Below are 22,950 nucleotides of genomic sequence, written 5' to 3'. Positions count from 1 at the left end.
AGTTAAAGGCTGTACTTGAGGAGAAATCCTTCATCCACACCTCGGACAACTCGGGGCCGATGTCAGGGGGCACCTCCCGCGGCTCGGCTCCACCGCCTTCTAGGCCGCTTCCACCTCACGGCCCTCCAGAAGCCGCTTCACAGCGGCCGCCCAACGGGCCCTCCCACGCTGCCATGTTGGAGCTGCCCAAGCCCGCCCCAGCCGCCTCCGACACTTCCCTCCGGTGTCCCCACGTCAGGGAGCCGACCCCACAACCGCTGCAACGCCACGAAGCTGTACACAACGGGCTAGCCCCACCTCCGCCACCGCTCCCCCTACTGCTCCCCGCCCTCCCGCCTCCACCTCCTCCCGCCGGCCCCGCCCGCCAGCGGCGGAAGCCTCCGTGGGGCGCGGCGGGCGGTGAGTGGCAGTGACGCTGCCCCCTCACACAGCGCGGCGGGGAGGGGAGGGTAGAGGGAGGGGGCCGGGGGCGGGCCGGGGCCGCCCCGTACAATTGTGGTCCCGCCGGCCAGCCCCACTTAACATTTCCAGAGCCGCGCAGAGGGTTGTCCTCGAGAGTCCGCGCTGGTGCCTTCGCCCTGCTGGGCTCGGTGAGCGTGTGGGGCGGGGACCCTGGGCAGGATGGCCCGAGCTGCTGGCTTCCCTCCTGTCCCCCGCCGTGCTTCGAGTGCGCGCAGGCTCTTCCTGGCCTTCTAGGGCGGCAAGCGCCGCCGGGGCACCCTCTGGCCTCGCGGGGTCTGAGGCCGAGCAAACTCCGTCTCTCCCATCCCGCCCCGTCCTACCGGCCGGCAGCTGAGGCGGTAGCTGCGGACTCACGGCCGGGAGCGGGATGGACCGGCCGGCCATGAGGGCAAACCGGGGCTACTGGGCCGCGAGCGGCCCCAGGCTTCCCTCGCTGGCTTCGGATCCGAGACTGAGATCCTAAAAGCAACTCTGAGGGTAGCTTCCGTTTACGCCTGTAGTAGGGAAAGTTGGTGGTGTCCTTTATAGGACGGGTGCAGAGCGACTTTCGGGACAGGAGTGCTTTTGCTAGCTACCTGACACCGAGCTGTACTCCTGCTTTCCGCACGTGTACTGGAGATAGAGTCGCTTTTGCGGCGGGGTTCCCCTTAATGGCAGCGGTTCGCCCCAGCAGAGCCGGTGTCTGGGTGCCGGCGCATCCCGGGCGGTGGAGCCGCGGTCCGGCCGCTCCTGCTCGTCCGTCTCAAAGCGTCAGGTTTAAAAGCAGGGGCACAGTAACTTTTGCGATTGTCTAATGGTTAAAAATACTCACGATGATTTACTGGGAAAGTATTTTAATCTCTGTGTTTTCCAAGGGCTCTTTGAAGGTTGGACTGAACTTTGTTAGTTTATTTATAACTTGATGTAGAAACATAATACAGAAGTACATTTAGTTGTATCAGTAAAAATACTTTCTGGTTTAGAGAAGCTTAATTTTGGCATGCGAGTTGTCTAAATTGCAAGGAATATATTTTACAGTGGTAATACTCGTGGTACTTTCAGTATCATGTCATTTTAGTGTCCTTTTAAGTGGAAGAAGTTGTTACCTGAGTTAAGTAGTGTGTCCTTGATTTTACCTATACTACTTCCATTTTTACAATGAGATCTTTAAGTCAGTGTTCTGAACAGACAGAATTAAAAAAAGTATAGTTTGTAGCCAGACAGGGTTTACAGTGTTCCTTGGAAATTGTTTAACTTGAGCAAAGTTGCTCTTAAGCATCAAGACTTACTATTTGTTACACTGTGGTAGTAAATGCATGCCTTGCTACTTTCTGTCTCCTAAAAGCTAAGCTTTCAGTGATCACTTATATGAAAGTTTGTTTATTTAAGGGACTTTTTACTGTAGAACAGGGATTGCTTCATCATTTAGGAGAGGGTTTACAGTGAAAGTTAAAAGATATTCTCTTGTAAGGAAATTGTAAGGCCTTTCCTTCCCTGCCTTAGTGGGTTTTGTGTATAAATACTATTTTTAACAAAATTGAATATTGTAGTAAATAAAGTCAGCTTATTTTGGATCCTGTGTATTTCAACTGGAAATGTCTAGAAAGAGCATTTTTGGTGATGTCCCTTTCCTCATTTCCCATGGCAGTTCCACATCTCCTCCTCTGTCACCTTATCTTTTTGTCTTTTTCTGTTGCCTGATTAGGCTGTTAACCAGGACCGTGATACAAAGTGAATTATTCTATCATTACAGACATATCAATGTCATTTTGAAAAAAGTTAGAGGCTAGCCTTTATTTCTTGCAAGTGTAAGTAGAATATTAAATTCAAAGGAGTTACCTAAATGAAATATTTATAGGATCGATTCATTAATTTTAGCATTTATCTACACTTGAGAACCAATTCTTTTTTAGTTAGGAAAAAAGGCAGTTGCTTCTCTGGCACAATGCTATATATGGTCAATCTTAACAATAGTTGCTCATGATTGGAATTATTGAAGAATGTATAAATAAATCTTGAAGTTGCTGTCAACCATTTTACACTTTTCTAGGCTTTTTGAATATATACAAGTATGTTCAGGTTTTAAATTTTTACACTGGTTTTACATTTTAACCTTATTTGATAATTAATCATTAGTCCCTTCTTTTGCAGCTAAAATGAGTTCAGATCCTGATCCCCCTTCAAGTCCCTCTCACCCCCAGCTGCATCGTGGAAGGTCCCAGCTAAATGCTGCTTCTGTGGACCGTAGTGAGAACATTCAGAAACCTGGACCATCTTCAGGAGGTACTGCAACTTCTTCTTCAGTTCCTGGTTATTCCCATAGCAGGGAGAAAGCTGAAAGAAATGGTAAGTATGAAAGCAAATTTAATGCAAATTTGGTTTATGTTAAACATTACTATGGTGGTTAGATTTACTCTAAGAGCCACTGTAAAGTAGGAAAATAAACATCTCTGATTTCTTTTAACCTGTTGTGGAAAAGACTTTCCTTCTGCATTTTACATTGTGCATGTTTTTGAGTTTTCCCATCCAACAAGAGAGAACTTTGAAAATGGAAGATAGGACAAGGGGTAATGGGTTCAAACTTAAACAGGGAAAGTTCAGACTGGATATAAGGAGGAAATTCTTTACTGTTAGTGTGGTGAGGCACTGGAATAGGTTGCCCAGGGAGGTTGTGAATGCTCCATCCCTGGTGGTGTTCAAGGCCAGGTTGGACGAGGCCTTAGGTAATATGGTTTAGAGCGAGGTGTCCCTGCCCACGGCAGGGGAGTTGGAACTTGATGATCTTAAGGTCCTTTCCAACCCTAACTATTCTATGATTCTATGATAAATGTAATTTAGCATAATACTAAGGTTTCAGTTTCATTTCTTTAGTTTGCTAGATCTCATGCTAACTATAGCTTTAATATGAATTCTAGTGTGGATTAATAGATGCTACTGTAATGTAGACTGAAGGAATAATAAGATGATATATGAAACCAGAGTGACAGAAATAAGGTTATGATTAGCAGGCAGATAAGAAGTTGGATTAGAATCATGATACACTTTGAAAGGCAGAATGATACTTCCCCTACTTTCCACCCCCTCAGCCCTCTCTTCCCCCCTCAGCCCTCTCAGTGAAACTATTTAAGTTTCAAAGATTGTGAAAACTGTTCAGATAAGAGAAATGTCTCATGCAAAAGGTAGAAAGAAAAATACTTGACTTTCGTATTAAGATGCTGAGCTCCAGTTTTTAAGTTCAGTTTGTAACCTAACACTTTGGTAAGAAGGTCTCGTGTTCAAGGTCTAGCAAAATTACTGCTCTTTAACTTTCTTCAAAATCGGACTTTTGATTCTGAAGCTGTGTGTGTGCATGCCCTTACATTCACAGATATGGGTCACTCTATTAAAGGTGACAAAGCTATCCAAGAGTTCAGAATTACCAAATGGGGGAATATCTACATGGCATGTGTCAGATGCAGCTGAGCTCTGCACATAGTTCAGGCCAGTATTTTAGCGGTGTTGGCACATCTACTGTTTGCCTCTAATTCAGAATTTATCAGTTGGAATTTTCTGGGTTCTTTGTTACTAAAAGACACATTCCAGACAGTTTTTTGGATACCTGAATTTCTGACATGCCTCAGTATATCATTACCAACTTTGTCATCTCGCCCACCTGTAAAAGAATTCAGAGATGATGGAGAACTGCCACTTCTAACATTAATTGCATGATTATTAGTTTAGTATCAGTGCTAATAGGTATATTTTCTTCCTTTCTTCATTCTCCAGTTTCTTATTACACTTCATCAGGGAAAGAATAGCAACAGTATTAGGAAATTAAGTGTTATGGAGTTATATTGGGCTTTGTTGTAATATGATTTGAAAGAGGAAAACACAGGTTTCTGTTGTTGGTGCCCATATTCGTGCAAGATTCTGAAAATAAATACAAGCTATTAATCTACTTGTGGTTTACATGAGACTGTGTCAGGTATTCTTCTTTAGATACTTTGCAGTTTTTCTTAATTCTATATTATTATTGGACTTCTAAGATTATACTGAGTTTTGTCTTAGTTCTGTGTACAAGCCTGTGTATTTCCTAATGATCCCTACACAGACACTTTTGTTTGTGCCCCTAGAAGAGGACTTCCAAGCATTAATGTATTTCCTCATTTCAGTTGTGACTCACTCCTGATCACTTTAAGTCTGTTCATATGAAAATATTCTCAGTGCCTGGTGCCACTGTCATTTCATTTTCCATCCTCATCTTCATATAAACAAGCATTTAATGCTGCAGAATGAGCATTGCATCCTGATGGAGTCTGTAACAACCAAGAATTTAGTGGATTTAGATAGCAAATTTATTCCTCTTCAATGAAGAAACAGTACATGTTTCTTCATCGGGTGTTTTCTTCTATAGTTATTTTAGATTTGTGTAAGTTGTCATAATACATACAGTTTCTAGACCTGAAGACTTGTTTAAAAGAAAGGAAAGGGAGAATTTTTCTTCCACCCACGGCAACATTGGTCATCAGAACTTAAAAACCATGATTTTAATAGGAACCTCAGAAGGAAGTACAAATAGAGCGAAGTACAAATTCAGTCATATATGTGACTGTGTTAACCAATATGAAAAAAATTGATGTCTCAAACACAAAATTGGCACTTTAGCAATTTTCAAAGTATCTGAACTGAGAAATAAGGTATTCTTTGGAATCACTAGAGGCTTTATCAATAAATTTCAAGTTGCTGATGGGTACAGGAAGAATGAAGGATCTGGTCTCCAAGCCATGGCACAGTGTGGTCTGGTTGTATGAAAGGACGTATGCACTAGACCATGTGCCAGTGGTTGTATGCACTAGACCAGACCACTGGTGTTCTGGGAATGGCTGTTTCAACTTTTTTTCTTGGCAGATAAAGAAGTTAGTTACTCTGAATAGTTACTGTATGTCTCTCTTGATGACTGTAACTCTAAATGATGTAAAAGAATACAGAAGAGACCAGCATATTGCTATACAGAAAGCTATCTCAGTAAATTGCATATGTAGAACACTCCTCTTTATTAGTGATTTGAGTATCTTGCACAAAATTCCACAAACTTAAATTTGTAATAGAAGTAATTTAATTTTTAATAAAGCAGCTATGTTTTCTCTTGGAGAAAGGGAGACGTACTACATGTGTCAAACCTTGAAAGGGGTTTTACCTCCAGACTGTCTAATGCATGCCCATGTGCTCTTCCTGTAAACTGGTATCTCAGACTTCATTAAACAAAGCATTGCTAGCAGGTGGAGGGAGGTAATCCTCTTTTGCTCAGCACTCGTGAGGCCACACATTGACTGCTGTGTCCAGTTCTGGGCTCCCAGTACAAGAGATGTGGATAGACTGGAGAGAGTCTTAACAAAAGGCCACTAAGATGATGAAGGGGCTGGAGCATCTTTCCTGTGAGGAAATGCTGAGAGAACTGGAGCTGGTCAGCTGGGAGAAGAGAGGGCTCAGGGGGATCTTATCAATGTCTATAAATACCTGAAGGGAGGGTGCAAACAAGATAAAGCCTGGCTCATTCCAGTGGTGCCCAGTGATAGGACCAGAGGCAGTGTGCACAATCTGAAACAAAGAGGTTCACTGCAAGCATCAAGAAATGCTTTTTTTTTTACTGCTGTGAGTGTGACTGAGCACTGGCACAGGTGCCCAAGGAGGTTGTGGAATCTCTGTCCCTGGAGATACTTAAAAGGCATCTGAACATGGCTCTGGGCAGCCAGCTGTAGACCAGCACAGTTGACCTCCAGAGGTCCCTTCCAACCTCAATCTTGAAATATTCTTGATAATGTATTTCTGATCTGTGCTTTTTCTTCCATTCTCTACTTATATGTGCTGTGTTTAGGCTATAGCATCAATTTGAACATTAAGTAACTTATTTCCTGGAAACACCCATCTCCTACTCCTGAAGCATTACCTATATCTTGCAGCATAATCCAGCAAATTAATGAACATCCTGGCTCTGACTCAGTAAAGCACTTAAGCACACACATATCATCAGATGCACAGGTACTTAATTTGGATCAAACTTCTTACTATAGATTTTTTTTCTTAGCAGTTTTTCAATCTAACCTCTGTATTAGGTAATGGTTTTGTTATTTCTTGTATAACTCATTTCAGAATGGGAGGTAGCAGTGCGTTGAGAATTTATTGTGCAAGTCAAGTCTGAAGAAAACAATATTCGGTTGTTGAGCTTGAGATGATTTGCCAATGCTGACTTTGTTACTTTTTTTTTTTTTTTTTTCTTAAAAGAAGGAGGGTATTCTTATTTCTACCCAAAGCTGTAGCATTCTCTAGAAAACTTGTGCCTGTTGAAGTTACTGGGTTTTGTGGATGTGTTAGGAATGGAATGAATATAAACTCTTCTGTTTAAAAATAAATCAATAAATAAAAAAATGTTGTTACACATCCAAGGATGTTCCTGGACAGGAAGTTTATTAGGGAGCAAAGCATATACACCACTAATTAGGGCTTCTGAAGTTTTAAAACCATTGAGTCATCAGTATTCATGTAAGCAAATTACAGGAGAGTTGCCAGTTGCTTAAACAAAAATGTTCTGCCATTATTTTAGTAGTCAGTGCCAAGAGGAACATGGTGTATTGTAAGGAAGACCACTGGCTGCTTGACAATGAAATTTGGTGAAGTCTGTTGGAAGAGACTAAGGCTCCAATCTCCTCAGACACCTTTATGCCTCCCAGGTGCACAGGCCCCTCAGTATCTGTCCAGCTGCTGTATACCTCTTTTTGGCATAGGTATTTCATTTAGTCTGCATTCTCCTTCCTTTAGAGGCAGCTCTAAACCAATGCAAAAAGAAATAGCTTAGATAAGAGCTCTGGAGGCCCCAACACTGGATTCTCCAGCTAGGCTTTAAACCATTATTCTTGCTAGTGGAGCCATTTTTTTTCTTTTCTACATGTACACTGAACAGAGCCAGGAAAAAAGCACCTTCATCATGTTCACTTAGGTACCATGTGAGTATCTGAAGGCTGCTGCTATTAATGTAACGTTTTTTTGGAAGAGATGCGTGAATCCACACTCCAGGTAAGTGGTCTGTATTGCTGAGCTGGAAAGTAGCTTTCTGTGGCTCAGTGGACATTTCACTTTTGATTTAGTTTGCTAGAACTGAGAACTTACGGGGAAGGTATACGTACTGGCAGCTTTCCAGACAGAAATCAACTTCTTAGGTTTTGTTTGTAGGTATGTGGAGTTCTGCTTGTACTTAGGAAGGTTACAGGGTGGGGTTTTTTTGTGTGTGTTTTGGAAGATAATTGTTTCATAAATTAAATGACAAAATTTATAAATAGTACAAAACAATTATTCCAAACAGTTTACAACCCACTGTAACAATGTACAACAGCGTATCATGCACGCATTGCTCAAGATAGCTAATGAATAGGGAACCTCTCTAATTTACAAATATTTCCTTAGTGGTAGCCTCTTCCACTTAAGGTTACAAAGAACCTTTGCTTCAAAGCTCTGCTTTAGCACTTCTGTGCCTTCATTTTCTGTCAGTTTGCTTGTACAGACTAACTCTTGAGGCAGAAAGAAATGTTTGTGCAAAGCTTGAAGAAATTTCAGAAAAATCTTTGATTGTTTGAAGGGGAAGATTATGCTTTGAAGTATTAATTACTTAACAATTTACCTGTCAGTTTATTAATGCCCCTTCAAACTTTACCTGTAATTACTCAGGCTTCTGGAAGGCTCATTTGCCAAGCATTGCTGTGGGGGAGAAAGGATTCTATCCAAACAGAAGTTAATGACTGTGTTTTTCAGATAAAATTTTGGGACATTGTCATAGTTGGTGCAGAACAATGGAAGTTGGCTTTTTCAGGTTTGCTGCTATTATTGTCAATAACATGCTCATGTTTTTTTACTGTACTTGGGAATCAGATCAGACACCCGTTGATTTGAGGAAAGATTCTTCCATCTTTTTCAGCATTTAAAATATATAAATGTTTTCTTCGGCTGATAACAAAGATATTGTTACTTACAATTTTTGTGTTCACACAGTGAACAAAGTTAAAAAAAGTGCCCTATCTCAATCATTCACTTATTTTTCAGGTGGATTGATTTTATAATCTGTGTTAGTTTATGATAGGAAAATGTTTATTCTAGCATAGTTCCTGGGTGTTATAAGGATAGAAATGAGCAGCCAAAGGGTAGAAGGGAAAAGCTATATTCACATTAGTAAATGAAGTAGTAAGATAAGAGTAAGCCCAAATTGTTTAGTGCTAAGAACTCAAGGTTCCTATTGCATATTTGAAATTGAAGCTAGTGGTTGGAATACAGTCTTTCAATTTAGTTTATCCAAAAGGAATCCAGTGTGTGTGTTCCACTGTGCAAACAAAATGGGAACAGTTGGAAAATTAAAAGCACATTCATCATCTGAGCCAGTTCCCTAATATAATGCATCTGCACTCAGCAGCAGCAAGAACTGCTAACTTCTAGAGATATTTTGCAGTGGCTTTAGAGGAAAACATTTGGAAGTACCTAAACCTGCCTGTATGTTCATCATCAAATAAAACTTCAACAAATCCCTGTTAGGCTACGGTACACAAGGAGATGTTTGAAACTGTTGTGCTGCTCAAGGGCCCCTTGCAGCAGCAGAAGGTCCATTTCATTGAGAAAGTTAGAAGGTGAGACTGGAAACAGTAAACTGGGAAATAAAAAATTTTGACTCCTTTTCAAAATTAGTCAACTATTAGAAGTGCTTACTAAGCAAGGCAATAAGGCACTGTGGACTTGCAAAGCAATTGGGATGGGTCTTTTTTACAGGCCAGTCTATTTTGAGGGTAAGCTAATGAACTGTCAATAGTACCTGTGTGGTAAGGGGCTTAAACTGCAGAATTGCTGAAATGCCATTGAGCATTGTGCAGTTACGATAACTTCAGGTCTTAATCTTCAAAAGTATGTGGGTTTGGTGAGGTTTATGATCTCATTTTTCTTCCTTTTTTTAATCTTTTTTTTGGTGGGGAGGTTTAATACTGATTATTACCAACTAAGCAATGACAAAAGCCTCTTTATTTTTAACTCTCTAGTTTTGGAACATGCTAGATTTATCCCAGCACATCCATAAAGTATTTAATGAGAGATGCTTGCATAGAAAAAGCAGCAGTACAATTCTCATGAGTTGTGTGTAAAATTATTTTAGTGACTTTAAACGATGATTGTACAATATTCGCTGTGCTATAAAGAAACCCCTTTTAAGAATAGTTTTCACTCCACTTTTAAAATTTATAGTCCCTATAATATTATCACTCTTCGTCTCCCACCTACATGCATTTTTCTTTTTGTCATTGCTCTACTGACAATTTGCCTTAATTTTGTGGTGGTGGTGGTGAAGTTGTTCCCTTTTCAGTTTAATGCTGTTTAATGACTTGCAACTTGTGTGACTGAGACTATTACCCTATCTACAAATGCATTGCTGTTCCCAGAGAAGGCAGAGTTGACTTCAACATCTTTGTAAATAAAAGTTAATCCTTTCTCTCCCATCCCTGTTGCCACCTTTTAAAATAGAATACCTATCAGTGTATGCTAATATAAATATTTTTAGTTGTTCTTGGGGAAAGTAGGACCATCTTAACATCTAACCATGGAAGTTGAAGTGCATAGAAGAAAAATATGCAGCGTACTCTTTAATTGTACCAAGCCCTTATTTTGCAGTTATGGTAAGAATCCAGGAGGCTTACAAGTGGATGAAAGGATTCAACAGTCATGGATGAGCAAATAAGCATCTAAAGTTAATAAAACCATGTATCAAAGCAAAGATGTTTGTTGTACAAAATATTTATCCTTCTCCAGTCAGTTCCTCAGTGTCATTATATTCTATAAGTACAACTCATGTTTATGCCATGATGCTTAATGCATGCTTTTGAGTGGAATGTCATTTTTTCCAGAAACTTCACTGCTTCATAGGTACTACCACCAGACTTCTGGAGCTTATGGAAAGTGAGTAGGAGGATTTCTCTAAGAGATTCAGACTGGCTCCACTGAACACTGAAAGCTTAACAGTACACTCCAGTGACACACAAAAGCTATTAGAAGCTACATTTCTGTTACAAAATGTTTGAACAACTTTTTAAGCACATTGGTAACAGTCTCCCTGTGGATGAGCAGTTCAGATCTCTCTTAAATAAAGAAATCGGACCCCTTTCATTTCAGAGATAATGCATACATGGCATCTTCTAGCAAATGAAAGGATTTTCATTTTGTCATTAAGATGTGTATGCTTTTGCTCCCAAGTGTGTCTGGTATTTTGGAAAGCTTGTTTCATAGGAAAAACTACATCTGTAATAAAAAGCTGTGCCCTCTTTCCTGAAAACCTTGAAATAGTTGGCTTTTGATTAACTTGCCAGACCTGTGCTGACAGGATTTTTTGCAGGAAGGTTTCCTTCCATATCAGAATTCCTACCATACACTTCCAAAAGGGACTGTAGGTACTATACATAACACAACTCTGAAAGAAGTAACTTCTAAGGAGATTTTGCACAAACTGTGTTCTGCTATAACTTTTAGTTGATATACATGGACAGCCATGCCCTTAAGCTTTCATTTTCCTATTTTGACTATTTATTGCTTGAATAAATATGCCTGCATTATTTGTGTGTGTATGCATTTTTGTTGCTTGCTTCCTATCTAATGTTATAAAATCTTCATATTTCAACATTGTAAAATATTCTTACTAACAAATGAGTTATTGCTGAGAATCTGCAAGAAAATTATTTTCTGTAGCTAGCATATTTAAACTTCTTAAAGTGAATTCATTCAGTCTTCTAACGTAAATTAACTGCTTCATATTCATGACAGGCTGTTATTTCTGGTGTTTCAGTCATGCTTTCTTTCTTTTTTTCTCCTGTTGTTTTTTTAGTAACCCAGTAAGACCAGATGATGACAGTACAGTCCCTTCATAGCTTTGAATTGTGTAGTAAGACCTTTACTGACTTCATAAGAAGCTGTAACAATTTCTCCTTCTGACTGTCCTCTGGCAAAGGTAAATATTAGAGGGAAAGAGAGCAAGACTGGTAAAAGCTGAGGAGCAGGAGACACAATTCTCTTACAGGAATGGTTTGAAAATCCTATTCTGTTGGCCAGAGCCAAAACCAGTACCTCAAAGCAGTCTGCATATGCAGAATTTTTGCAAGGTGGGTTGTCTTTAGCAACTGGGTGGCTGGCTTTTAAGAAGCCAAACGCTGCTTTTTTCTCTTTTAGTTTATTTTAGCTTTATCCTACAGAAGGAATTGGAATCTGGGAGACGGAACACAGCCATTACCTACAGCTTAATATAAACTCCAGGTTCTCTGATGAAACTTGTGGCACAGAGTGTATTTATCACTCCAAACTTAAAGATAATAGATTTTCCTGCAAGTACTACTTAGACATTTATTATCTTAAATATGGGGTAAGCTTTACTTGTTGCACTTCAGAGACATGATTTGGTGGAAATCTCTAGACATAAAAAATAAAATAGGAATCCAGCTCCATGTTCATCATAAAGTCATGGAAGAGGCTTTTTCAAATTTAGTGTCATATTTGTCTCCTCCTAAACATTTATTCATCTTATCTTGTTGGGGGGGCGTGGGGGGTGGAGTTGAGCAATGAACATGTTACTCATGCTAGTAACCTCCAAAAGCAAGTAATTTTCTTTGTAATTCAGACAGTACTCCCTTTCAGATTAAATTACAATAAAGCCTCCTTGCTATAGCAGTAATGTGATGTATGCCTGAAGCTTCAATTAAGTACAGTGATGTGCAGTGTGACAAAGATCAGTTCAGACAGAGAATTTGTTCGTGTGTGGGAGAAGATCTAATGTCAAAGAAGATTTTCTTCCCTCCCTGCTTCCACCACAGTGATTTAGCTGGTGCAGAGACCTGTGCATGAAAGCTTGTCCCATGTTACTATTCATCAAATATGTCAATTACTCTTGCCAGTTAATAACGTGGAGCTAAGGAAAATGCTTGACATTATGTGACTTTTTAAGTACAAGACCCACTTAAATTAAGCAGTGCTTTTACTGGATAAAGCTAGTGAAAACATGAAGTGCAGTTTTTCTTGTGGATGCCATCCAGCTTTTTCTTCTCTCCTACTTGAACTAACACTATTACCAGTAGTGGGTGTATTTTTTCATTTAAAAGGTGTCACAACTCCAAGGTTTTATTCTGAGTGGTAATAGTTCAGAGTTTATCACTGTGTGTACAATGATAAGGTGGCATTTACTAAATTTCAGCTGGCCATTTATTTAGTTGTGAAAACTGTTTGCAGTTTTATTTGGGTTTTTTTCAGTAAGCACTTCTGAGGTGGTTTTTTTGGCCAGAATAACACAGAACTGTAACAGACTGTCCCCTCCTGTTAGTCCTCTTTATTTCTTTCTTTTCTTTCACACATAAATGCTTTGAACAATATAGGCCTTATTGTGTATCACTTTGTGTCTAAACTGATACTTTCCTCTGGGATAATAGGAGCCATATATTTCTATTCTTTGGGGTTTTTTTATTTCTTAATCTCTTACTTATCCATGTAACAGCCTACTTTCTAATTTGTTTAGAGGACTTTTGTAGCCTTACTTGCTACCTTTGAAGACAGAAATATGAGCTGGATCTGCCTATCCTCAAACCTTTTGATTCTTTTAGGGATGTTTTATGTCAAGGCTTTTCACACAAGGTCTGATTTTACCCGTCTTATCTTTTATCTGCCCTCCAATAGGCTGAAGGTTTTGGTTTTTTATCTTTTACATATTTGCCTTGCATGGATATCAGTGTAACAGTCTCTGTTATTGTGGATCTCTCTGGTATCATACTTTCTGCTTTCTATTTCTCAGTTTTAAGTGAGAGGCTACAGGCTGCTGTACCTATTCAATAGTTCATTTGGATAAACAACTAAGAGAAAGTATAGAGTTAGACATAATTAGAAGAAACTATGGCTTCTTCAAGTCTGAGATTCCAGCACAGGAGCTTCTCAATGCTATTCCCTTAGAGGGGAAAAAAAAAAATGTCTTTTAGTAGATCATTATTGCAGCATTGTCTTTTGTTGTTTTGGTTTTTTTTTTAAATAGTCAGTTGCCCCTGAATTGTCTGTAGGGCCTATGGTCTGCCTGCTAAGCTTGCTTCTCCTTGTATGCTTGAAAAAGGCATAAAAAGGTGGTAACAAGGTTCTATATTGAGTTGTTCTCCAGAGTTCTTGATCTGTCGGGGTATATGTTTAAAATTCATTCTTTTTTTCTATTTTTCTTTGTTTTGCATGACTGTAGCTTTACAGTGACACTTTTCTTATTTCTAAGAACTTTTTTTCTCTTATTTCTTTTTTTTTCTCAAACTGGCTTTGCTTTTAAATACAAGTCCAGCAGGGTTTTTTTGCATCTGACACTCCTGTCTGAGAACTAAATCTAACTTGCTTTTACAAACGTGGCTCACTAGCCTCTTAAACTAGGTTCTGTGCATTCCTCAGAAGCAATGCTGTGATATCGTTTGTGAACATGATACAATGATGAGGTGGTTGAGGTCATTATTGCTGCTTTCTGGCCTTTCAGCTGCTCTGATTTTTCAGTTTGTCTTAGTCATGTTTATTCCAACAAAAGATCAAGGAAACCACATTTGAAATCCTGTATTGAAAGAAATGTAAAATATCAGTTGTGAGATTAACTACTTATTGTTGCCTGGCTCACTTTGTTGGGTCACCTTGGTAGCAATTTTCATCTGTGGCAACTGTCAGATCTTCTCATGCAATGGAAAAAATGCTTATTTACCCTTCAAGGTGTGTGTTTGGTGAGCTTGGAACTATGTTATCACTGGCTAGGACTGAATGTATCATATGTGATGTGCATACTCTTATCACTCTTGACTTGTTTTCAGTCACTTCAGGATCACTTGCTATGCTAATAAAATGGGGCAGCCAATTCAGAAATCTTGTTTCATATCTTGTCATCTTGGATCCATTATTCTCCCCACACATGGGTTTTACATGTTTTATTTTCTCCTCCTCCTGCATGTCCCCATCACTCTTTTTCTGAGCCCAAATGAATGCTTGTAGTCGTGATCATATAAAGTGTGTACGCCATAGAGGTTTTCCTTCATATACTTAGTGTGGGTGTTGCATAATGCACTAATCTTTTCTTCAGTAGAGTTTCCATGTAGCTGTAATATTCACTTATAAAACCTGTAATTTCTTTTAAACTTACGTTTTTCAAATGGATATTTTATCTTCATTATTGCTTCCTGTCTGAGAAACTCAGTTTTCCTTTTATCCTGTTCTCATTAGGTTTCCACTGTACAAAGCACTTGCAAGCATCTTGGCTTACGTTTGTCTAAAAATGATCTGTTGTGAATGATAATATAACTGTCTTGGGGCTGGCCTCAAAAGCTGCATAAACAAATAATATATTAACTCAAAAGGCATAAGAGACCATGTTCTTTAAAAATACCATTTTTTTTCTTTGGTGTTCATGGTCTTTCTCCTCTTTTATCTGGAATTCAGGTACTGTAGCTATGACCTAAGAAGAAAGAGCTGTGTGTACCTGGCCAGGGGGTGATAATAGCAGGCAAGGTGCTAAAACTCCCATGTTCTGGGTAAATCCACTCTTCTGAGGGCTTTGATATATTTGTGTTGGTAGGAAAGTAAATCGACAATCGCTTTTATTATTCAGCATGCACTCTGTTGACTCTTTCTGCATGAGATAACTTTAATGGTTTTGGTTTTTCTTGTGAAAGAAGGCAGTGATTCCTAGCAGTTAGAAAAGCACTTAGAAAATTGAGGTTGTTCTACGTGATGGATATATGTGTATGGTCTACTCTCTGTGTATATATACAGATAAAAATCTTTTCTTGCATTTAAGGCTTACTGTATATGTGCCTTTAAGTATTTTAGTATTGGTGAATGGAAGTGTCATACACAATGTCATTTAATTTTTTTTTTTTGTTGTTGAAATAATGCTTGCCTAAAGTGTGTGTAAATGGTAAATATGTCATCAGACACTTTGCAACAGGTCAACCTAACTGCAATGATGCATGGTGTATTTAAGTTTTTGATGTTAAAGGTATTGGAAAGGTTGGGAATCTATTGCATCTACCACTGATCTGTGCTACAATAGTGGGAAGGAAATCTTATGACAACTGCAGACAACCACTGTGGTTGTCTATAGATCTTTTGCATTGAAAAGATTTCTTACCTAGATTTTGTAAATCCATTCTTCAGAACCTTGTATGAATGTTGAAGAGTTCTTTCAATTTTATCCCTTGAAGTCCAAAAATTAGGCTTATATGTGTTATTTAATCAATGGTGTTATCTTCCTTTTATGACTTAACAATTTTAAGCAGTGATACCTTGCAGTTTCACTTCAACTAATCTCCTACTATGGATGAACTGCCTTTTTGTCAATTTAATTACTAAATGTCAGAGGTAAGGGATAATGATTGAATCCTAACATAGCACTGCACAATCTTTAAAAAACTGAAATGTTTCCTTTTGCAGCATTTCCTGTTTCTTGTCAAAACCTAACAGAAAAGTTGAAAATGCCTGCCTATGCTGAAATGAAGGCTAAATTTCCATTTAAGCCTATAGCAGTAAAGCTGGAGTCCTACTTTATGTAGTCTATGTGCCAAGTAATATGTAAAGTTTCTGTAAGTAAATAGTAATAATGAGTATTCATCAGCCTGTTTACAATCTACCTATATAAACAGCTGTGCTTAGACTTATGTATTCTGAATATTTTTACTGGAGCTGAAAAACATGCTTTTTACTAGTAAACAGAAATGGCTCTGGTAATGCTTGATGGCACCTTTGAAGTCTATCAGTTAATAAAGTGCTATTTTAACTTACTGTTCTAAATGCTGCATATGAGCGTGAAACAAACAGGTCAGTTTCATTGTACAAAGTCTTTTTAAATAAGTGCTTTAATAAAATAGGTTTTAAGTGACAGCTTTTACCTATTAAATGAAAAGCCTGAATATCAGAAGTGGGTATTTCTGTAGCCCTTCAGAGGTTTAAATGCTTTCTGTGATATAAGGATATAAATGCAGCAGACTCAGGAATACATCTGCTTCATCCTTTGTACATCACAAATAATTGCTTTTTTTCTCCGCTATCATTTGAGTGGAACTGGGGAAATGAAAGGATACCATAGCATTTCATATCTTAAGTGTAAGACTTAATCACACAGAATGATAAAACCAAAACATTAAATTTTATTAATAATGTCATTGTTCCAGTATCCACTGAATGACTGGCGTTGGGTGACCTGTCTCTGAAGGTAAAATTCACCTAATTGGGAACTGAGCCACAGAGCAGCCTGATGAACTGAGGTTTATAAAGGGTTGTGGTGGCAGAGGAAGGAACTACAGCCAAATGTTATGTAGTAACCACCCTTCCATGTCCTTGTCCTATCTTAATTTGTTTCTTATATGAATGTTATGTACCACTTAAAACTTGTGTGCTCTCAGTTGCCTGATTTCATTTGAATGACTGCAGTGCTTGTGAGCCTTGAATAGGCTTGATAGACTTCATTGGCTTATGTAAATGCACCTGACACACAACAGCTAGTGAAGTCTATTTTAGTTGTCATAAAATATACATGAAGTATTGTAAGATGAATGTTCCTCTCTTCTGGAAATTTTCATATTCAAGACAGAGTAAAATTTGACATTAAAAAGACAAGAGTTTTTAGCAAAGCTGGAAAATAAAAGCTTCTACTGACAGCATTTGCACTGCAGTACTCTTGTGTGGGAGGAATACACATCAAGACATTTTATGACTAAAAACACACTTTAAGAACAAGGGTGATAAGTTTTGAGATCACCGCTTTTTATAGTATTTGTGTGGTAGGTGTCTTTACTCTTGTATAGTATTTTTTCTAACATAGAGCTGAATTAAAAGAAAGTGTGTGTGTCCATTGTTGTTCTGTAACACACTTTGACTGTGTTTTGGACCTTAACCTTCTGAGGCTGACATCAGTACTTTATGAGACAGTGATTTGATACATCAGCCTTGAAGCTGAAGTCGTTCATGCTTTATCCTTTTGCTCATCCTTCAACAAAATATTATAATCATGGGAACACTGTGATACCAAGCTATTCTAAATTTGATCTCCAGAACGCTCCACAACCTGCTCTTTCACCCTTGCCCTTCAACCATGGAACAAACCCACACGCATAATTTTAATTAACTGTCTGTTATTTATATTTATAGGTCACATGTGAGAGTACATAAAAGTGATAACTGAGCGGGAGGGATAGGGCAGTAGGTTGAAAATAACAGCAGGAAGCATTTCTTTCTCCTGGCAGTCAGTGCTGTTAGAACAAATGTTTCAACAAGTTTGCTGCAGTACCAGCACATTTTATTTTCCCAGTGAAGGTGGTAGTTCAACAATAAGGCTGCACATTTTTAATTTTGCCCTTTCTTTTTCTTTTTTTACCATCTTTGTGAAGACCATTATTTACATGTTAATCTGCAATGTACTTCCAATAAAGTGACTATATCCTGGTGTTGAAGAAACAAAATGGGAACGCTTTACAGTTTTCTATTGTAATAAGTGTTCTTATCTAAAAGGCATTCATTTGAGTAGTAAGAAATGGAAGGGGTCAGAACCATGCCATGTTCCTATGTGTGGCAAGTGGAGCAGGAAAGAAAGGAAGCTGCTTTGCCTGTATAAGCTGCCAGCTGCTTTTCTTATTGATGCTTAATTAGTTTAGCCAACTGTTTTCTATAGTTTGCTTTTTGTGTATGTGTAAATTCCATTTTAATTAGCAAGCACTAGCTTCTGAATGCTGTCTCCTACATTGATTTATCCAGAGGAACACCAAAATATTTGTGGTGTTCTCTTCTTAATGTGTAGAAAACCCTGAACAGAAAAAAAATCCATTGCCATGGCAGTCGCTGCTGAAATTTTGATGCAAAGTAAGTTAATGAGTGTGAAAGCACAGGGAGAAACAGTAAAGCATTGCCTTGCCCAACTTTTTCATTTGGGTGGGGTAGAGGGATGAATATTATGTTTCTTTCAAACAATATGCTCTTTCTTGTAACTTACTGTTTATTGTTATCAGAGAGCCCCTGACTGATGTCTGCTGGTGTGAGTGGTGCCATCTGGAAAACAGGCTTCTGACTTGTTTAGAGTTCAGTCCTGTAGGTTATATATCAGGGCAAGGAGATTAAATAGTTAATTTTGGCAGTATGTTGTTTGCCTATTTTACAGTAATATTTTTACAGCTTTCTGAAAAGACCAAGTACTAAATGAAAATTATTTTTCATTGTGTGCCTTGTTTAGCCAGACAACATGTTATAATCTGGCATTAGTATTTTTCCAAGTGGAGCTTGGCAGACAAAACTGTGGGATGGTGAAGGAGAAGACTTACTTCATGGTTTGCTCTTGTTAAAATACATCCATTTAATGAAAGCATTGGCTTGCAGCCTGTTTTTATTTGGAAATAGTCCCAGCAGCAGGGATGCTAAAGAATGTAAGTGGCCTGGTTCTTCAGGAGATGATTTGGAATGGGGTTCATTCTTTGCTGCCCCTCACCTTTTGAGAAATAGCAGATACTGAAGGGCACCTCAGCTAGCAGGGATGCTTACCCGCTTTCTGGGTTACTGCTGTCAAATTAGGTAGGGAATGAAACATGTAACTTGGAGTGGATGCCTGAAGTAACTGACTGCTGTGTTTCCTCCTACATTTGGAATTTCTGTTTCCCAACCACACTTTCTCATGCTGTGTTTGCCCTCAGTATGTAGCTGTTGTGCCTCAAGAGTGTGTTTGGTGACCTTGTGGGGTTGTGTGGTATGTGCAGGTCAAGCTTTGGCACTTGCTGTTGATTTTGTATCTTCTTTCTAGCTACAGTTTTAGGTTGGCTGGTAAAGCTGTTATCCTGAACCAGTGGTATGTTGTCCTTTCTTACACTTAATTAACTTAAAGTGTAGAAATTTTATTGATTTTTCGCTTCAAAATTCTTCCAAACTAATTTATGAGAAGTATCTTATGAAAAAGTAGCAGTTTTGGCCTTTGTCATCTTTTCCTTTAAACTTGCTCTTCATTCATCAAGTAGCACATGGCATGATGATCTTTAATGGATGTAAGATAAAGCTCTCAATTTTTTTTCTTTGATTGTTGGAGCAATATGCTGCTTTTGAAGAAAAAGATGTTTTAAGTCTGTATGTGTACAGTAGATAGGAAAGGAGTTAAAAACCAGCTGCTATTGTGGAGCTAGACACAAAATAGGTTTATAAGGTGTAATTGCTGTTAGTTTCTGTATGCTGCTGGGGCTGAGGAGTTGAGCTTTCAAATATACTGGACATGGTTTAAAGGCTGGTTAAATTTTTAAAACTCCTGAAAAGGCTCTGCTATTAAATAAAGAGCCTGCCAGGTGAAAGACTGAAGTGCCATCAAGAATAAGAGTAGCAGTAGTACATACCGCATGTTCCACATGTGCTGGTGTTTATTGTAATGCATGTTCTATTGAGAAATGAATTCTGTGAAAGTAAATGAGAAACTGTAAACTTTGTGTCATTCTGTGGCAGCTATCAAATAACGTAATGGTAAATATGCTGAAGTAAAACAACTGAGATAAGTATTGTAATGAGTTAATTTCCACTGTTCTTGCAAAATCCTTCTGTTGGATTTTTGAGATGCCTTCCTTTAATTCTTAAGCTACATATAGCAATGATTCAGAAAGTTCTTTCAAATATTGCTAGTACACAATTTTCTTTATCAAATTAATTTATAGAGGGCATGAAGGAAGAACCTGAAGTGCTGTTTGAGGAACTGCTTGAGAGGGCCAAAGCTGGAGAACCCAAAGCACAAACAGAGGTAATTTTGTATGCTCTTTGTCCTGTCTTGTTTACTTTTAATTCCGAAAGTAGCAGTGCCTGCTGAAGAAGTATTATCTCTTGTTTTGTTGAACTGTATCTGTTTTGTTCTTAAAACTATTCAAAGAAAGGTGTTGCCAGATGGTTTCTCAGCCTGGAGAAATGCTGCTTGTTTGGGAGTGTTAATGGCTTCAGGGCCAACTCTTGAGCGAGCTTTTAGGCTGCATGTGGAAACACAGAGAGAGGGCTGAGAGTATGGAGAAGGAACAGAACTGCACATGCCAAAGAGTTACTTGTGGAGGTGTGCAGATAGGGACTGTTAGATGCTGTTGGTTCAGCCCTGAACCATTATATACAGAGATCCTAGAACTCTTAGGCTGGATGCTATGGAGGGAAATGCCATTGAGGTGCTTTAGCAGGAGCTGAGATTGGTTATGTTTTGCTCTTACAGCATTTCTCTGTTGAATTAACACATTTTAGAGAAGAACCCCCATCTCATTTTCTGAAAGTAGCTATGTTTAGTTGTGTAATGGCAGATATAATTTATTTAATAATGGTAGCTCTGTCCCTGTATGTCTTAGCACTTTAGGCAGCCCTTAGATTTAGACAAAATGTACCAGTTTTCCACTGCATTCCATTGTCTGGTCTACTGGTCTAGTATAAACAGCTTAACATAGTTTAAAACAGTTTTATTTCATGTTTTACTTGGTTAAGGTTTTCCTTGAGCATTCTTTTCCAGCCTCAGCTTTGCTTTGGTTATGGTCTCCTGCATGCCCATTGGTAGTTTGTATTTTTTCCCTCAGGATCACCACTAGTTTTGCAAATAAAAATAGAAGGTGGGGATTGTCAAGAACTCCTTTTAAAGCTGGTAAAAAAAGCTCCACCAGGGCAGTGCCAGACTTGTTTCCCACTCCCATCTCAAGTTGTTTGAGGGGCAGACTGTCCTTGGAGTTGTAACCTGAGAGTAGCAAATTCCTCACCTTTGAAACCGTCTTTGGCTTTTCGGAGAATGAGGCTTTAGCCTTGAGGGGATCACTGCTGTAAAATCCACGTTATGGCTCTACTCATCCACACAAAGGAAAGAGTACATAACAGATTTTCTTAACTGGAAGTTAAATCCTGAAAGAATATTTATGGGGCTCTCTAAGTCAGTTATGTATGCATATGTTTGTGTATAAATAATGGGGTTTTTTTTTTTCCTTCTCAGTTCATTCCACCTTCACTCCCTTCCTTTAGATCTTTTGCTGCTTACACTTTCTATTCCCACACAATAATAGGATTCTTGTCATAAAGAGATCCAGCATGCAATTCTGCTTCAGTATGCACTCAGGATGAATTGACTGCCTGAAAAGGAATCCCAAATACAGTCATTTCTTTTCTATGCAATCAAATGTCATTTCCCTTGTGGAGAGGGTATTAACTTTTAGTTTTAAAAACCCTAAAAAAAATATAGTTATTCTCTTTTGTTGTATACATACTTCTAGAATCAGTTAGAAGCATCTATTTTTATATCTTACCTTTGTAGGAGTATGAATGAGATGCTGAGATGGTACTGTTGTGCAGTTTGATGATAATTACGAAGTCAAACACAAGAAATCACTCTGTTCCCTGGCTTATAGTTATTACTATGAGTTTATTCAGAAATTACCATGCAGTGACTATGGAGATACATACACTCTGAGTGGCTGTCAACCTGTATTACCTAGCTTTATGTAGTTATTGAGAAATAACTATATAGCAGTTACATACATGAGACACCCACAGATGGAATTCTGTAATGGAGAAAAGGCAGCTCTGTGTCTTTAACTGGAGGATCTCTATAAGGGAACTGCTAGATATAATCACCTCAGGCCCACAGGTGAGACCAGTCTTTGAAGAAGTACAGTATGAAGATCTGTGTTAGGCCATTATCAGCCGTGACTACATTTCAGTTTTAGCTCAAATGAGACTGTCTCACACTGCTTAAATGATAAATCTGAGGTTAAGACTTTTCCCATCAGGTCTTCCTCCTTTGACTGCTGCAGGGCAGAACATTGCAGCCCTCTTCAGATCATTCCCTGTAGGAGCTTTTAGGTCAGGTATGCTCCGAGAGCTGGTAAACCTTCCAGTAGTATTTCATGGAAAGATGGTTTGTTTTTTCTTTCTCTACCAAAACTTTTAACATACACAAAAAACTTATAACTTTATAATCCAAATAAAGGGAAAATATTTTCTGTGTGCTCAGGTTTTGGGGGTGGGCTCTGTAGGTATTTTTTTGAGAGAGTAATTTTGATGAGTAAATCTTAATGCTGAACTTAAGAAGCAGCCTTCCAAAACCCTCAGAATGTCCAAAAATTACCAAAACCAAAACAAACATAAACCTGCATCTGTCACAAACCAGGTGTTATGTTATCCTTTTGCTTGTGCAGTAGCCTTGTGCAATGCAACTAATTCCAAAATCTGCTAGCTGATGAGTTTCTGTGTCTGAGAGATCCTTAAGAACTTAAAAGCTGCATCATTAAGTCCTGGTACTCTTAAAGCTTTGCTCAGTCTTGATAGTTAACCAATATAAACATGCTCAAGAAAGCTGTTCCTGTCAGAGGATGTTATTTATCATGTAACTTGTTCAGGCAGTTCCTTTGTGAAATAAATAGCTGAAGTCATATCTGCAGTTGGGTGATAAAGGTGATAAATTACTCAATTGCTGAAATTTCCTTTTTGGTGTTTTTGTTTTTCCATCTC

General features: G+C 38.7%; 1 protein-coding gene across 1 annotated transcript in view; it reads left to right on the top strand.

Annotated features, from left to right (window-relative positions):
* The first annotated feature begins 508 nt into the window (after window positions 1–508).
* Window positions 509–22,950, top strand: part of WFS1 (wolframin ER transmembrane glycoprotein) — a 32,964-nt gene continuing 10,522 nt past the window's right edge. The window contains exons 1-3 of the mRNA XM_061379945.1: window positions 509–590; window positions 2,593–2,787; window positions 20,148–20,230. Coding sequence (XP_061235929.1) covers window positions 2,598–2,787; window positions 20,148–20,230 — 273 coding nt within the window. The 5' untranslated portion in view covers window positions 509–590; window positions 2,593–2,597. The remainder of the gene's footprint in view (window positions 591–2,592; window positions 2,788–20,147; window positions 20,231–22,950) is intronic.

The sequence above is a fragment of the Neopsephotus bourkii genome, unplaced genomic scaffold (genome assembly GCF_033783945.1).
Source record: "Neopsephotus bourkii isolate Nb327-2 ecotype Australia unplaced genomic scaffold, CSIRO-AGI_Nbou_v1 NB_1780, whole genome shotgun sequence".
NCBI classification, from domain to species: domain Eukaryota; kingdom Metazoa; phylum Chordata; class Aves; order Psittaciformes; family Psittacidae; genus Neopsephotus; species Neopsephotus bourkii.
This window is presented reverse-complemented; position numbering and strand designations above follow the sequence as displayed.